The 17,245-nt window shown below is 50.2% G+C and overlaps 1 protein-coding gene across 2 annotated transcripts in view; it reads right to left on the bottom strand.

The window, feature by feature from the left end:
- Positions 1-3,676: 3,676 nt before the first annotated feature.
- Positions 3,677-17,245, bottom strand: part of NUDCD3 (NudC domain containing 3) — a 106,549-nt gene continuing 92,980 nt past the window's right edge. Inside the window, exons 5-6 of one of the 2 annotated variants that reach the window (XM_007981438.3) lie at positions 12,255-12,443; positions 3,677-6,196 (exon numbers count right to left, since the gene is read on the bottom strand). In XM_007981438.3, the coding sequence (XP_007979629.1) occupies positions 6,086-6,196; positions 12,255-12,443 (300 nt within the window). In that variant the 3' untranslated portion in view covers positions 3,677-6,085. The other variant, XM_037988232.2, reaches the window with a different exon arrangement.

Here is a 17,245-nt window from a genome sequence, read left to right as displayed (position 1 = left end):
TCAGCAGAGGTGTGAAGGTGATTCCTCTCTGAGCTGGAGGTGGGAGCAAACGGGAAAACGGTCTGGCATGAACAGACCAGCCCTGGGGAGGCAGACAGTGTCAACCACCACCAGGTCCATCTGCTTGAGGTATACCTTCCTACCAGGACATGAGAGCCCACAGTGGCTGGGGTCTTGTCATCAGGCACCCTGAATGCTTTCAAGTGGATGGTTTGGATCTCTCCTCACATGGCTGGTCAGGCCAGGGACGACAAGCTGTGGACCTAACAGGTGACCACTGTCCAGACAAGGCCTATTCTACCTCCTTGCCTGGCTGTCCCCTCCTCAGGCCTGTTGCCCCTTCTTCTCTAGACCCTCTGCCTGCGAGGTGTGTGAGACTTTCTGCCTGAACAGCCTCATTGAGACAGACCTAGACTAACAGTCACCCATATTGAGCCCAAGCCCACCCTGGATGATGCCAAGCTTAGAAATGTCACCCTGGAGTCACAAAATCCATTCTCTACATTATCAAGAAAGAGGTGGTCACTCAGGAGTGATGGAATCTTCCCCACCTTAAGGCTGAGTTCCAGTCTGCAGCCCATTCCCTGACAGGTACCTGGGTCTCCCGGCCTCTGATGACCCCAAACCCTGTCTCTTCCCTAAGGGTCACTGCCCTGGGATTTGCCTGCAGGCTAGGCACACCTGGTAAATGAGGTCTCCACACACTGGGTCATTAGTGCCCACAAGCAATCACTGGTGAGTTCCTGAACTCTCAGGCTGAAGCTCAGCAGTCAAACTAGGGACCATCACTGGGGTCACAAGATGGCCCTGATCCCCAGTTCTCTGGATCCCCAGTTCTCTGGACCAGAGCAGCTTCCTAAACTCCCTAGTCCAACAGAGCTAAGGGCTGCCTCTCCCTGCCAGAGGGGCCTCCTCCAAGCCCCACGGTGCCCCAACAACACTCCCTGTCCTCTGGTAGACCCGTACCTGCCTGTGTCTTGCACAAAGTGCACACTGGGAGGCAAGACCCTGTCTTTGCAGTAAGAGGGGCTTGGGGCAGTGCTCCGCTGGCAGGCAGACAGGCAGGGAGGCCCCAGCCCAATGCCTGCATCAGCAGGCTCCTAACAGCCTGAGTGCCCTCCTCATGGCATGGGGTCAGTGCAGCGGCAATGTCTGGGTTGTTGAGGGTTTTGGTGGGTGATCAATGCTGGAGGATCCTCCCTCTGCCTTCTCCATCCAACACAGATCATCTTCAATGTGCCAGACCTGTGCTGGGCAACAAGGTTGGCTGAGGTGGTCTGAGACAGGGTCCCTTGATGAACAGTCCACTGGGAATGGGGTCTGCAGTGGCCCTGGATGATTTCAGTATCTGCCACTCACCTTGGTCATAGTGCCACAGAGAATGTGGCATGGCCAGGACTGTACCTGGGGCAGATGGTCTTGCTCTTTGGTTCTGGGGAGGAGGGCGAAGTGACCAGGCTCAGGTGAAGGAGCTGTTGGCTTAAGAGGAGGCTGCTCCAAGAAGCAAGTAGGAGACAAGGAACCACAGGCCTGCAAAAGGGGCAGGATCCTGGACCTGGGCTCCCCGAGTCACCAGCCACATGGCCTTGGGAGTGTCACTTACTCCTATGACTGTAGCACAATGAGGGGTTAGACTGCAAAGCCCCTGAGGCCCTAACCAGCTCTGGGGAAGAAGGCCTAGGACTGAGAGAGGCAGCAGGGAGGCTGGCCAGGGTCACCTCCCAGGTCCAGGCAGCTTTCTTGCAAGTGTTTCCTAAGCCGCCCTTCTCCAGGAGAACAGCCTCGGCCCTGCCTAGCAGGAGGCAGCATACACCTGAGTGCCTGCCAGTGCCCTCATGAACCTGCCTGAGGATGGCCATGTTCCCACACCCCATGTGTGCCTATCTCCATCAGCATTGAGAAGACAGCAAACGCCAGCATGCCAGGGGTTTACCCAGCAAGCCCAGCATACCCCCAGAGTGTTCTGGTAGACCTGTGCCAGCTGGGTTCAGTGACGGTTGGTCCTGCCATGGGCTGTGGTCTCCCCATCACCCTCTGAGGGGGAAGCAGGAAGTTGTGAGGGGTAGCTGGGCTCAACCTCTCTTCCCTGGCACGACGCTGTCTCCATGTGCAAAGTGGAGACTTCAGGCATTTGGTATGGAGGAATGGATGGTGGATCGAAAGCCCCTACCAGGCCCCTGTCACACCACGGAACCCAGTGATAGGGGGTTTCTTCCCTCCCTCTGAGGTAAGACCAGTCTGTTAAACTTCCAACACTAAAAAATACCCAGTGGGAGGAGGGTGAGGACTGAAAAACTACATTATCAGGTATCATGCTGATTACCTGGGTGACAAAATTATCTGTACACCAAACCTCTATGATCCAATTTACCCATGTAACAAACCTTGAACCTAAAAGTTGGAAAGAAAAAAAAAAGGTAAAATTAACAAATCCACATTAGTGTGAGCTGGGTGAGTAGTTTAGTCTGAAAAGACAGAATATTCATTTTTCTTCTCTCTGAGATAGTGACCACACTGTCCTCACCAGGACTGGCAGGGGAAGCCCCAGGGCTTTGTGACCCTGTCCCTATGGGGCACCCTGGCATCCAGTGAGCACTCCCCAGGGCAGCAGCCTGGTTTAAAAGCCTGTTCCCCAGACCTGGTAGTCAGATGGTGGAGGGAGCCTCAGGGACATAGCCCAGTTCTTCAGGACCTTGAGACACATGGGCTGCTTGGCCTCTGACCACCAAGGAGAGTTTATCAAGGACTGGCCAGGTTCTGTGCTGACAACTTCGTGCTTTTCATTCACAAAGCGAGTCATACTGTCCGTTCCCCGGCTGAGCTGGCTGCCAACAGGCCCAGTGGGGAGCAGATTTGAGGTGGGGGTGAGGTCTGTTCCCCAAGCGCAGTGTTCTGGGCAGTGAGTTCTCGGCAGCAGCTGATGCCTCTTGGACACATTTCCACACAAAACACTTCTCAACTGTTCTCCCTCCTGCACTCTTCAGGGGCAAATACGCCTCTCCTCTCTGGTGGGTTATTTCTGGCCCTGGGAGTATGCTAGGCAATTCTAAGGGTTGCCTTTGAAACAGTCTTCATTCAGCCAAGAAGTAATTCTCACACCCCTAGGTCCTGTCCCCAGGGGTGAGCAGGGTCGGAGGAGGCTGGAGATGGATACCCACAGAATGGGGTGGGGCACAGAGAAGGAGAGTCAAAGATCTGACTGGGGAAGAAGCAGGTGGCCAGCCACCTGGGAGACTTGTGTGTCAGACATGGGGTTATGTCCTGGAGGAAGCCCATTGTGAGGGCTCAGCAAAGGTAACAGTAGGTATGCACCTGGAGATCAAGGAGGGCCTTAGAGCCTGGTAGGCAAAGATGGCCCTCCAGTGGAATCATTCCCAACTCTGCACTCACCCTAAGCTTTCCGGTAACTACAGAATTCCAGAACCTGTTTGAAAGGATGTAAGATCTATAGCTACATTCTTTTTCTCCTCACTAATCAAAATCTTACAGGATTTCTAAAGCTGTGTTGAGATCTTGCCCAGTGCATTCAGACCAGATGGGAAACAACCCCTAAGAATTCCCCATGCTGGTGTTTGCTGTGTACATTGGCCTGGGACCCCGAGGCCAGAATATAACAATAATGACCATGCACAGACAGAACTGTCTCAGCAGCAAATGTCACACGCAGACCCAGAACTGCTTAAATACCGATTTATTGCAAACCAACACCGAGGAGCTGGAACAGCTTTGCAGGCTGGACACCTCACTCTCCTGGGGCCCTGGACAAGGGAAATGAGTCACCCCGCTTTCCTCGGACCTCAGCTGGTGGGACTTAGTGGCTGGCCAAACTGCGGCTGTTGTGTCTAAAAAGAGAAAACAGGCAGGGTGTGCCAGCTCTGGAGACTGGGCCAGTCCAGAGTGGTGGCTCAGGGCAGAGAATCACCCACCAAACAGCGTGGCTCAACGGGAGCAAGGCGTGCAGGGACAGGCTCCACAACCACACCAAGCACTGCAGTGTGGCACCGGGACCAGATGCAAGTGGCTGCTCCTGCCATGGGGCCAATACCCAATACTGCCCCTTAGTCATTCTCCCTAGACATTGGTTTGCCATTTATTAAAGCAGGGCAGGGAGTGGGAAGAAATGCAACACAGAATACAAAATCAGGCAAAACAAACACTGGTCACCATGGAAGTGACTCTCAAAGTCTCCCAAATAACAAGGTGTAGGGCATCTCACACCACTGCATCACTTCTGGAAGACTACCCACAGGGTGGGGGCTGCAATGGGGGCCAACTTGGGAACTACAGAGATGAGAGGAGACACACACAAGACCTCCTTTCATTAGGCAGGAAAGCTCTTATGGGACAGTGGTGTGCAAATCTTAGGACCTCGATGGGAAGAACTCCAGGAAAAAAATGAGTCTTTCTCAGAAGGACCCCTCATAGATGACAAGAGTTCTGCTCCCCAGGGTCGAGATCTCCTTAGAGGGGCTTCATCAGCTCAGTGGCAAGTATCAGACAACAAGGCTCTCACATTCCAAAGGGAGTATCTAGGGCCTTCTGCTCTCCCGTGATGATCGGAGCAACATGTTTGGACCCACAGAAGACTTCCCAGGAATGCTTTCTTACAAGGGGTGTCAGCCACCACTGTAAACCAGAAACCAACCACAAACTTACTCTCCAAGACAGCCCCCACAACCCAAGTATCCACAGAGAGTGTGTGCAGGGGTGGGGTCCTTCCCCTGACAATAGGCTCTCTTAGCATCTGCAGGCCTTGATTCTTGCTGGCCGTGCATGGTGCCAGGGTGCGGTTCATCCATGCTCTGAGCTTGAGAGACAGGCAAATGGGCAGTGCTGGTGGTAGCTGAACCATACTCCCGGCGATGGGCACCCAGAGCCCCTGTGAGTACTTGGAACACAGGCCTGAGGCCCTGTCCCATAATTTCATCTTTGCACCTTGGCTGGAGTCAGTCAGCAGCCATGGCTCAGGGCATAGGCTTGGGGCTCCTGAGGCAGTGACCAGTCCCTAGAGAACAGGTAAGATCGGGCCATAAGCTCCAGAGAGCACAGTCTGACACCTGGCACAGAGGATGGGAAGGGGGAAGTCTTCACTCTCTTCTGGTTCAGTTGTGGTGGGACAGTGTGCCTTCACGCCCCATGCAGAAATTCCACTTCTCCTAGAAGCCCCTCAAGGTCAAAGCTTCTCAGGATTTGTGGCTGTTGTTCTCTGCTGATGAGCTGATGAACATGCTGTGGTCTCCTCCTGAGGGCACCAGCTCTCCACTCCTGCCTACGCTTTGACACCGTGCACCCAAAGAGGACGTCTTATGGGGAGCCAAGCACAGCATGCCATGCGTGGTGGCTGGGCTTGGTTCACTTCAACAAGAACCAAAGCAAGGTCGCCACAGTCAGAGAACAGAATCCCTGCTGCATCTGGACCTGAGCCCAGAACCCGGGCTTTCTCCCAACAACTAGAATGTGCAAACAGGGCTCCAGTTTCCACTGCTCTGACCATGAGGCTGAGGCAGGCAGAACACATTTATAAAGGGATGAGCAAGAAGACCACGTGAATGCTCCCAAAAGAGGTCAAGGGGCAAAGAGTTTCCCAAAGCAGCCCCAGGCACAGCCATTCCTTGCTCGCCCTCATGCAAGCACAGAGCTTCACACACTTCAATGACTTCAGCTTCGCCTGAGAGCTCAGCAACAACTCCACATCCCAACCAGAAGACATGCAAGCAGAATAGCGTCAAAACAACAGCAAGCAGGGAGCAGGGGAGGAAAGACATGCTGCCTGCAGTGGCTGGTTGCTGTGGAGACAAAAGCATGTGATCCCAATTTGCTGGGATATGGGATATCCTCTCCTGCATTTCAAACACCTTCACTCAGCGTCAGCCACAGCGGCCACCACATAGCAGCTGGCCCCGCACCTTCTCTGCAACAGTCTGGAGATGCAAGGTCAGGGTGGAAGGCCTGGTTCACCCTTGAAAGAAAGGATGGTTAGGGGTAAACAAGACGAGCAAGTCCCTGGAACGCAGGGAGCCGAGGAGGGCGGCCGAGGATAAGGCTCTGCCTCCCCACCGGCGAGGGTTTCCTTTCCTTCTGGTCATTAAAACTGCACAGCCCCCGGGGAGATGTTGAACATGGCGGGGTCGAATCGCTGGCCTCGGAAGGGAGAACCTTCAGCATCCCACCCCTTCTTCAGCATCTCATGGACTTTCTACAAACAGAAAATAGACAGATTAAAGGGGATCAAAAGGCACTGTGTACTTTCTCCCAGAGCAGACTCTGACTGCAGGCAGAGAGCCTTCCTGCTTCCTCAGGGCTCAGGCACTTGCCTGGCAAGACCGGCTCCCAGAGAACCGTACTACCCTGGAGCAGCCTTCAACCAAGGGAGGTACTGGGTGCCTGCCAATTTCTCTGCAAGACTGTGCTCCACAGACTGAATTTCTAACCCTTCATCTTCTGTCCCCAGCAAAGCACTGGCTCCTCTTTATGGTTCATCTTGTCTCTTTTCCACCAGGATCTCTGTCCAAATTCCAAACAGCCTGCAACGTCTATGGTCCCACCAGGTACTGACTAAGGCATGAAGAGGGAGTGTCCCAGCCCACCAGGGTTGTAGAAAAAGTGCGTAGAGAAAGTGCTCAAGCTCCACCTGAGTCATGACTAAGGTGTGCAGAGGAGGTACCCTAGCACTCCAGGTATCAGCATCAAGAACTATATCATCAGACAATCCAGGGTTGACTCAGGATGTGGCACGAAGGAAGAGACCTCAGAATGTCCGGTGGTAGACCCGCCAGTCAGGAATTCCCCACTGCATCCTTGCAGATGCAGTCAGAGCTGGTTGACTAAGCCCTTGCCAACATGTGGCCATTCTGGAACTATCTAGCCTCCAAGGATCAGAAGCAAGCCTAAGTGTGTGGCCATGGCAGGAGACATCAGGAAGACTGGACCCTGAGGGAAGCATCTGTACCTGAGTTGGCAGGCCCTCTCTCCTCATAGGGACTCCACATCTGCCCTCCTCACCTGGCCACCATGAGTACACTGAGGGCTGGGGATGATCTCTCCTTCCTTCTGACCTTCTGACCACAAGAGACAAAAGAAGCCATGCAGGGCCAGTAGTTATTCTACCAATATGATCCACAGTCCCTGCTGCAGAAAACTCGGTAGCATAGGCCCAGAAAATGAGGCTGTGGGATTCTCAGCACCAGGGCTTCTCCTTAAATAAAACACAATCTTCCTAACAAGAGGGTTTTCTTTTTCGTTTTTATTTTTTAGAGATAGGGTCTCACTCTGCTTCCCAGGCTAGAGTGCAGTGTGTGGTCATGGCTCAGTGCAGCTTCAAACTCCTGGGCTCAAGCGATCCTCCCACCTCAGCCTCCTGAGTACTTAAAACTACGGGTGCAGTCCACCATACCCAGCTTCTTTTTCATTTTTTAAAACCTAAGTGATGCAACAACAAGCATATCAAAGACACATACTATATACTAGGGATGAATTGACATTACTATCAATTTCTTACAGGCAACTCACATTAGAGACTTTGGAAAGACCATTTTGAGAACAAGTGCTGCAGCTCACATGGAGTGGCTGTGGGTGCAGAGAAGACTACATGAAGACCCCTCTGCACAGCCCTGAAAGCATGGCCCACACCTCTGCCCACTGGAGGTGTGAAGCTGCACAGTCTCAACCAAACATAACAATGGATGACTTCAGCAGGCGGCTGCATGAAGCCTCTGAACTTTTCAACAGAATCCCAGCCAGCTGTAGGGCAAATGACAGCTGCAGAGCCCTGCAGCCACCACACTCTCACCCTGGGAACCGGGTTGCTGGATGAGGGCCCGATGCAGGATTCCCAGAGTGCAAAGGGCAGATTAGTAGACTTGATCTTAAATAGAGGGAGCCCAGGATGCCAACATCAGCATTCAGACCTTTCCTGAGGCAAAAGTGGAGAGCAGGCCTTCCTGTGTGTCACCAAATTCACTCTTATGACCAGAGACTATGCTAAAGCTATCTGCCTATGAGATGTCACAATTACTAACGTTAGGGTGAATCCTACCAGGCTGAAGAGATCCTAGACACAGACACATCTCAGCACAGACAGAGCAATGGCACCTGTACATTCCACATTCTCTTTCTAGATGGGAGAATCCTGCTCGAAAGAAATTAAATTAGGGAAAAGATGAAGTGTTTTAAATTTGATGACTGTGGAAAAAGGTTACACCAAAGAATTTAAAACAATAAAAGTATTATCATTTCAAAATAAAATTGCTTCAAAATACACAGCATCTGTGGCATTAGAAGCACAATTTGAAATCTTGGCAAATTTAGAAAACTCTGAGTTCACACCATAAATGGGCATCAATGCCAGAGCACGCTGGTAACTGTGACTATGCCGACGTGAACAGCAGATGGAGGCTGACAGGAGAACCTGGCCCTGTTTCCATTCTGTCTCCTTAGCGAAGCCTGGTGATCCCAGCGAAGCAACTCCGGCCCCCTAACTCTCACGACAGTCCCTCTGCCTGTGAGGTATCCCTCAGGACGCCTGAATAAAATGTGGCTAACCTGCTACATGAGGCCACACAAGGGCATGTACCTGCCTTCTATGTCTGTTTCCTCATTTGATTTTTTTAAAAAAGGCTAGTCACTAAGGACATTTTACATGAAATCTCTGTGTGTTGCAAGCCTCCATATGCTGCAGTCCCTGCCCCAGACGCTGTCAAGCCCAGGAAGGAGTTGAGACTTTAGCATCAGCACCAGGCAGGTGCTTGGACATACACTCTGAACGACCATAGCCCTGAGAGGTCAGTTCATTACTGTCTACAGCTGTTGCCTGAGAGCTGGAGGCTCCCTGTTGAGGAGCAGGTCAACCCCAGGGAGAGGGTCACTCTGGGACCTACCCCTGCACCACCAGCCCTGGGCTCCTGCATGTTGCTGAAGATCTCCCAGGGCACTTTACCCTGGGGAGGGACACACATCCTCTCAAGGGTCAGGATGGTGCCTTATGGCAAGTCTACAGCAGAACAGATTTAGATTTAACACACAGAGCTCTTTCCACTGGACCGTAGCATCTTCAAGGTTCTTTGAATCCTTCCTAACTGGGTCGCTGCCCAGTCTATGGGCTCCCCAATGCTAGGTCACAAGAAGCTGTTTGCGGGCTTGGGGACTTTCTGTTCCACACCTGGGCTGTGCAGTGCCCTAGGGACCAGAAAAACAGCTTGCCAAGAGGACACCAACAGGATGACCCCACTGAATTGCCCTCAGAGCAGGGCAGTAGGGCATGAAGGGGATGTCAGCTGCACCCTGCGATGCTGCATGTGTGTAATTATGTATGTGCATGGTGCTTACATACAATGTGTACTGCTGCCATCTTTCACCCCTTGAGGTTGGCCTTTCCCAGACTGACAGTGAGGATCTAGGTAGGGGTCTGAGGTCCAGAACTGCCTGGAAGTTGCCTCAGCTTACCTGGAATGAACAGACCTCCCCGTTCCTGGTCCTGGGCAGTGAGTGGGCTTGGCAACAAGCCATCAAAATGAGGAGGCCTTAGGCCTCCAGAAATGGAGAGACAAGAGCAGCTGCTTCCTGGGGAGGATTATCAATGAGACTGCAAAGCAGGACTGAAATACTCTTTGGAGAAGCTAAGATTAAAATGGCTGGAATCCTAGCACCACAAAGGCAGATCTGTGTCTGTCTTCCTCACCGACATGCCCCAATAGGGGGGTGAGACTATGCAATGTTACAAGGTTTTGGCACAGAACATAAAGGATGGGGGAAAGAGACTGAAACGAAGGTCAAGGAGAGGGAAGGATATAAGGGAAAGAAAAGGGAAACAGAAAGAAAGGAGGGAAGGGGAGGGGCAAGGATGTAGAGAAGAAGAAGAAAAGGCTGGTGGAGCCCCTGACACCTCTATGTGTGTCCTTGGCACTACGGGCAACTCCAATGATGAGCAGGTATTACTGTTATTTTGTTTTTGAATGTAAGGTTCTGTAAGAGATACAATCACAGGAAACATGAGGGCTTAGAGATAAAAACAGCCAGAGCATCCTAACTTCTCTCATGCCTCAACAGCTAAAGTCTACATAAAAATGGCCGGGTGTGGTGGTTCACTCCTGTAATACCAGCACTTCAGGAGGCTAAAGCAGGTGGATTACCTGAGGTCAGGCATTCGAGACCAGCCTGGCCAACATGGGGAAATCCTGTCTCTACTAAAAACACAAAAATTAGCCGGGCATGGTGGTGTGCACCTGTAGTCCCAGCTACTCAGGAGGCTGAGGTAGGAGAATCACTTGAACCTGGGAGGTGGAGGTTTCAGTGAGCTGAGATCACGCCACCGCATTCCAGCCTGGGTGACAGAGCGAGGCTCTGTCTCAAAAAATAAATAAATAAATAAATAAATAAGATGAAGTCTACAATAATTTCATCAAGGCTTTGACATTGCACAAATACCATTTAAACTACAATAATTTTTATCATCTCTCTGTAACAAAGACTCAGTGTCAGCGTCTGGGGAAGATGCGAGGAACCACCTGACCTTAGTCCTTCCATCCTGTGGCACAAAAAGACACTTCTAAGGGGCACGTGGTAAGACTGCACAAAGGGCATCTGGGTTCATGTTCTCCAGTCAAAACAGACTCTTTCTCCCAAAGGTCAACTCGTGAATACATCTCAGCCCTTCTGTGGACCCAATGCTGAATATGGGCACAGAGTGGGCAGACCCTCGTATAACCCATCCCCAAACACTACCATGAGAAGCCCCACCCACAGGGCAAAGGTTCAAAGGCTGGCCTTTCATGTGGTGGCCACAGGCAAATGCAGCATAACTGGAATGAGCCATAACCAGGCAGGTCTGGCTGTCTAAGCATCTGAGCTGAGCTCAGCTGAGCATGTGCTGCAGTACTACCTGAGGCTTCAAACTCTGCACGGACATGGGCCAAGCAAAGATGTCCTTTAAGCTTGCCATGCCCCGGGTGGAAAAGGGGGCCAAACCCAGAGGAACATTCTCTTCCACAGAGACAAGGGCCAGGGTGGACAGGGCTGCAAGGACAGAAAGGTGTGAAATCAGATAAGAGGTCAAACCCCAACCCTGCTGCTTAAGTTACTGAGTCACAACCTCAGAAATTCAATCTCTCTATTGTGGGGGAAAGAAAAAAAACCCAAAAACAAACAAACTGTATTTTCAGGGATACTGTGCAGTCAGTCAATCCCACCTTAACTGTGTGTACTAAGTGCTCAGGACATGCCCCTGGTGTGGGAGGGCCAGGTAAGAAGAACATGCTGACACTCCTCTCCGAAGGCTCCTTGACCTCGTAAGAGCAGGATGCACTTGTCTGTGAAAACAGGCAAGAATGGACGACACACAGCAACAGGGCTTGCAGAACCACCTACGATGTATTAATACATGCTGTACTGGAAGGCAAGTCTAAGACAATCCAGATACACCACAAGGTAAGGTTCCTCCAAGAGACAAAACGAGAAGAAAATATGAATCAGTGGTCTTCAGCGGGAGGAGGTGGTCCGTGTTTACAGAACGAAAATAAGGAGACTGTGCCCAGCAGCTGACCCCTCCCCACCGACTCAAGGCTGCACTGGGTTTGTGTGTCCTGCCGTACTGCGGCCCAAACCCACGTGCTGGGTATATGGGACACGGGAAGTTAAAAATAATCTGAGGAAAGCAACCCTTTTGTCCCTAAATAGTTACTCTTGGGATTATTAAAATAGGAAGAAAGAATGTATACATCTAATTAATCATTCTCTTTGGCCATGAGCAAACTCTACATTGGGCACTACACTGGTCAGAGAGGAACCTTTCTCTTCCTCCTTCCTAACCCACTGCTGACATCACAGAGTCTTCACATGCTGGCCTCCAACATCCAGAAACTGGCTCTGCAGCCTGGCTGCCTCCCCTCCTCTACCTAAGGTCCCACCAAGCGACTCTTCATGGGAAGACATGTGCAGATGAGGCACAAACAAAAGCCATCAACACACTTGACATTACCAGGCTCTGGTGCAGGTAAGGCATATCTCATGACACCCTTAGAGGTCCTGTTATCTGGGCTCTCAGCCCAGGTATAAGAATACAGCTGAACGACCAGAGTGCACCTGTGAGGCAGTGATCAGGGACAAGAGCCAGTAAGATAGGTTCCTTGCTAGGACATGGCAGGAAGCCAGTCCACACATCCTTCTTCCCCACCGTCATCACCTACCCCTCTGCCACTATCAACTTTGTCACCAGCACAAGGGCCTAAAGGGTGGGCTCTCCAGGACTGCCGTGCTCGTACCAGCTCATGGCTCTGTGGCTTGCCCTGCAGCTTCTGGTGGTAGTCGAAGGTAAGCCTGTCCAGCACCGCCTGCTCCTCCTCATCCACGGTGGCCATGGAGCGCTCCTTGTTGATCTTGTCAATGTCGATGGGCTCTTCTCCCTCCAGGATGGCGTTCCACCAATACTCGCCCACCTTGCTCAGGTTCACCTGGGGACAAGCAGGACAGAGACCTGAGTCAGAGACCTGAGACAGGTGTCCAGGGTTGGGGACAGAGCAGAGCCCACTGAAGGATGGGTGTCCAGGATAAGCTCAGGACCAACTACACAAAGGGAGGTGACAGACAAGAGGGGGTGCCAGAACCCAAGGCAGGACACTCTGTGCCTGGGAATGCCTTTGCTGACTGTGCTAACATATCCCAGGGAAGAGCTAGGAGGGGCATACCTGAGAGGACTGACATTCTGGAAGATGCCTTTGTCCTTCTTCAGCAGGTCCTGTATACTCAGGACGGTGTCTGTTCCATGTGCTCACCTTACCCACTCTCATCAAGAAAGGCTGTTTTCCAAGACCACTGACACCCTCCACACCAGGACCTGTCCTGGGCCATCCCAGCCTGCCCCCATGCTTGCCATGGAAGGCTCCGCCTAGCTCTTATCAACCAGTTACCTCTCCAGTGATCTCTCTTGCTTCCAAGAGCAACACCCAGCATTCTGCTATCTTGGGGGTAAGCTGGGACCTGTGAGACTTAGGGCTCGGCCTAATGCATGACAGAATCTCCTGGGGAGTCCTCACCCCATGAGAGGGCACCACGCCCTGTCCCTACTTCTTCCTCACTGGGGCCAAGCTTGCTGCATGAGGGGGTCCTTCAGCCCCACTCCTTAAAGTTCTTCCTTCTCGGGAAGGAGGAACAACCATCAAGAACTAACCCCAAAAGTGGTCCCGGCCTCCTCGGGCACCTCTGTGGGGATGGCGCAGACACCCCTTGGTCAAAGGAAGCAGCAACCAGTACTCACGATCCAGCCCTCAGTGTTGGGGTCTGTGAGACTCATGTCATTACCACAAAAACTTAAAAGACAACTGGAACTGCAGTGTCAGAGCAAACGTGAGGGGTACTGTATGTACCTAGGTGATCCGTGCTGCTTGGCCTGTCCCAGGGACACAGAGGAGGGCCCTGGCCACACCATGCCCCCTTATCAATGGTCATGGGGACACAGAAAACAAGAAAACTGGCTGCATCTGCTGTGGTCAGTGGCTGGGCTCAAAATTCTTACCAGAGTGGCCAAGAAGCAACAGAGTGGGTTTGTCTACTTTGTCCTAGATGAGCACTGCACTTTTTCATCAGAAATACTTTATCTGTGTTTAGATTTCATAATATTTACAACTGTAAGAGTACATTCACATGCCCAAGTGTGATGGGACTCTGATGATATTAAACCACTAAGGTGCTCACAGAAAGGGAGAAAAGGTAGCAAAGGGCCCGCAAGTGAGAGCAGCTCTCATTCATGGAGGTGCAGCCACCAGGACACTTACTGACTGGGTGGGTAAAACCTACCAAGCCACACTCAGGGTAACTGTGACACCCAAGAGGCCACAGTGAGTCCACAGGACACCATGTCCCCCTGAGAGGGAGCACTGGAGACTCACCAGCATATACGGGCTTGAGAGAGCAGTGTCGTAACACTGGACCTTCCACCTTCCAACTTCCAAGCCCCTGCTGCCAAAACCTACCCACACCACAGAAGGTACTTAGCGCTTAGACCCTGCAGAGCCCAGAGATCAAGTCGGAGAACGTGCTCTACTAACGAACACGGTGGGCACTGATGAGGTGTGGAAGAGCACACAGTGGAGATTTTCCAGAACTGGGAAGAGCAAGACAAAAACCTGCAATCATGATCTGAAGCCAGCATCCCAGAAATCTTGTCTGACATTCCCAGTGCAGATAGGGGGAGTGGTGAACAGGGGGAGTGGGTGGCTCCCCTACACGCCAACTCTACCCAGTAAATGACGCTGCTCTGCCAGTGCCAAATTTAAATTTGGGATGAATCTTCCATTTCCAGATACTCTGCTCAGCTGGTTTGTAGCTGACTTTACAGTTTGTGTGACGGGGACCTGACTCACCCACAGAGACCCCAACACTAAGAACTCTACCTCGTCTTTACCAAGCTGATGCAATGAAAAACCTTCCAAGAGGGAACTATGTTGTTTTCTCTATTCTAGGGAAGACTTCAGAGGAACTTACAGAACTGTAAATCTCTGGAAAGAAGAGATCCTTTACGAATTTTTTTTATCTTCACCAGTATTTATTACTGTGATCTATGTAACTTATTTTATTAGCGTTCACAAGTCCTGTAAAATACATACCATTACCATTTACCACACATACCATTTTTTGTATTTAAAAATAAGGACAAACCCTTGGAAGTAAGGGCCTTTTCCAGATTGCCCAGCATGAAGAGGCAAAGCAGAGCTCCACTGGGGCTGACAGCCCACTGCCAGCACCATGTGGGCAAGGGGTTGGCCTACACACCATCCAGGGGACGGTGCTGGTACTCCCAGGCCTTTCTGCACTCCACAGACCCCAACACATGGTTTCACTGGCCAGGTCCAAACACACACCCAGAGTGGAGGGCTCCTGGGCACAGTAGGAGATGGACCTGAAGACAATGAGCCACCTGCCCAACAGGAAGGAGGGGAACATCCCTGAATCTTCTGTGTCCACAAGTGTACTTTGGACACAGAAGTACACTTGAACCCAACAAAAATTAAGATGAGCACTGCACTTTTTCATCAGAAATACTTGATCTGTATTTAGATTTCATAATATTTACACTGAAAGAGTACATTCACATGCCCAAGTTGTTTCAAAAATACTCAAGGTTTTCCAAGAACTAAATCAAGTAGGTTTTAAATTTAAGTTAACTAAAATAAAATAATTCAGTTCTTCAGTCACGTGAGCCACCTGTCAAGTGTTTACTCAGCTGTCACATGTGGCTAGTGGCTACTGTGCTGGGCAGTGCAGCTCTCCAAGGGGGCCATCCTCACTCACAGACGTCATGCATGTGCATCAGTGAAGTATTTTAGGAGGAGATGTGAGCCGACTTTATATTGAAAAATTTTTAATTAAGGCAAAATCCACTTAACACAAAACTTACCATTCAAAAGTGAACTCAATGGCATTTAGTATATCCACAATGGTGCACAACCATCACCTTTATCTAGTTTCAAAACACTTTTACTAGCTCACAAAGAAGCCCTGTGCCAATTACCAGTCACTCCCCATTTGCTCTAATCTTTCCTCTAAATTGTTCCCTCAACCCCACCAAGCCCCTGGCAACTACTAATGATTCTGCCTCTATAGATTTGCCTGTTCTGGACATTTCGCACAAATGGAATAATACAGTTATCTGTTTGTTTTTGTCTGGCTTATTTCACTTGGCATAATGTCCTCCTCAATGTTCATCTATGTTGTAGCATGAATCAGAACTGCATTCCTTTTTAAGGCTGAATAATATTCCACTGTGTGGATAAACTACATTTTGTTTATTCATCAACTGACAGACATTTCAGGTGCCCCCACTTTTTGGCTGTTGTGAATAATGCTGCTATGAACACTGATGTACAAACATCTGTTTTACAGATGTTTGAGATCCCTGTTTTCAATTCTTCTGCATATTTACCCAGAAGTACTGGGTCATATGGTAATTCTACAGTTAACTTTTTGAGGAACTACCATACTATTTTCCAAAGCAGCTGCGCCACTTTACATTCCCACCAGCAGCATACAATGGTTCCAGTTTCTCCATACTCTCACCAACACTTGTTATTGTCTTTTTTTTTTTTTTTCAGTCATCCCCACAGGTGTGGCTAGCACCACTGGTCCTTTGTCCTGACCGCAAACACACAGGCCTGCCTCCCCTGCCTTCCAGACCTGCTCCAGTCAAGTTTCCATCTGTCATCACTGTAACCAAGTGGGCTGCCCTCCATACTGGGGCAGCAAACAGGACCTGAGGTGTTGTCTATAAAGGTTCATATAAAGGCTCTGGAAGACCAAGGTCTCAGTTGCAAAATTTTAGTTAAGTATTTATTTAGTACCCTTAAAATATCTTCTGTTTTCTAAGGATGGGCATATTAGTAAAAACAATATGAACAATATTATTAACATGATAATTATCCTAAACAAGCACATTCTAACATCGTTCTTGACTTGCCTAGAATTCCTCTCCACACTATTCCTTTACAGAATTCCATCTCTCACTCTGAGCTCATAACCCCAACCCGCAGATCCCCATTCCTTTCTTTTTCCCAAACTCCAGACCTTTTTTTTTTAATGGCCCATGTCTCTTAAGTCATTGAGCTGACAAGCTTCTTTATGCTCTGAACATTCTCATGTTCTATAAACTGGTTTAATTTGTAACTATTTCTGCCATCACTGTCCACATTTAACTACTTTCCTTAGAGTAATGCTTCTGGGACGCCTCAGATATGACTTCAGGTAGTTAACCTTCAAAACCACTGAATGGTACAGAGCATACAAGTCTTGCAGGGCTGTCTCCTGACACCCAGTGCAAGATGCAGTTCTAAGAGGACATGGGTACAATGTTCCTGGGATGGAGTTCAAAGGCTTCTACCTAAAAATAACACCTCTGAAAAAGTAGTCTGATAGTTTTGCACTTGTTTTTGTTTTTTTTCCTGTGAATATTTTATTTTTTTAAAGTCAGGTTTGTGGAGGTATAGTATGTACATAGTAAAACTCACTCTTTTGAGGTCACATCTCCATGAGCTGCTGCTATAGTCAACCCACATCCCAGAAGCCCCGTTCCCCTTCTCAGCAGTCCTCTCAGCCCAATGCTCATTTTGCCATCCAGCATGTCCGTGTCCAGAAATGTCACATGTGTGGAATCACACCGTGTGCAGTCCTGTATCTGATGACTCCTCTGAGTGTGGGGACTCTGACGTTCAGCCACACTGTGCTTCATGGCACAGGCGGACTACACACTTGTTTGTGGACACCT

Source organism: Chlorocebus sabaeus, chromosome 21 (assembly GCF_047675955.1).
Source record: "Chlorocebus sabaeus isolate Y175 chromosome 21, mChlSab1.0.hap1, whole genome shotgun sequence".
Taxonomy (NCBI): Eukaryota; Metazoa; Chordata; class Mammalia; order Primates; family Cercopithecidae; genus Chlorocebus; species Chlorocebus sabaeus.
The sequence above is the reverse complement of the archived record's forward strand: the minus strand, read 5'-3'. Positions and strand labels throughout refer to the sequence as shown.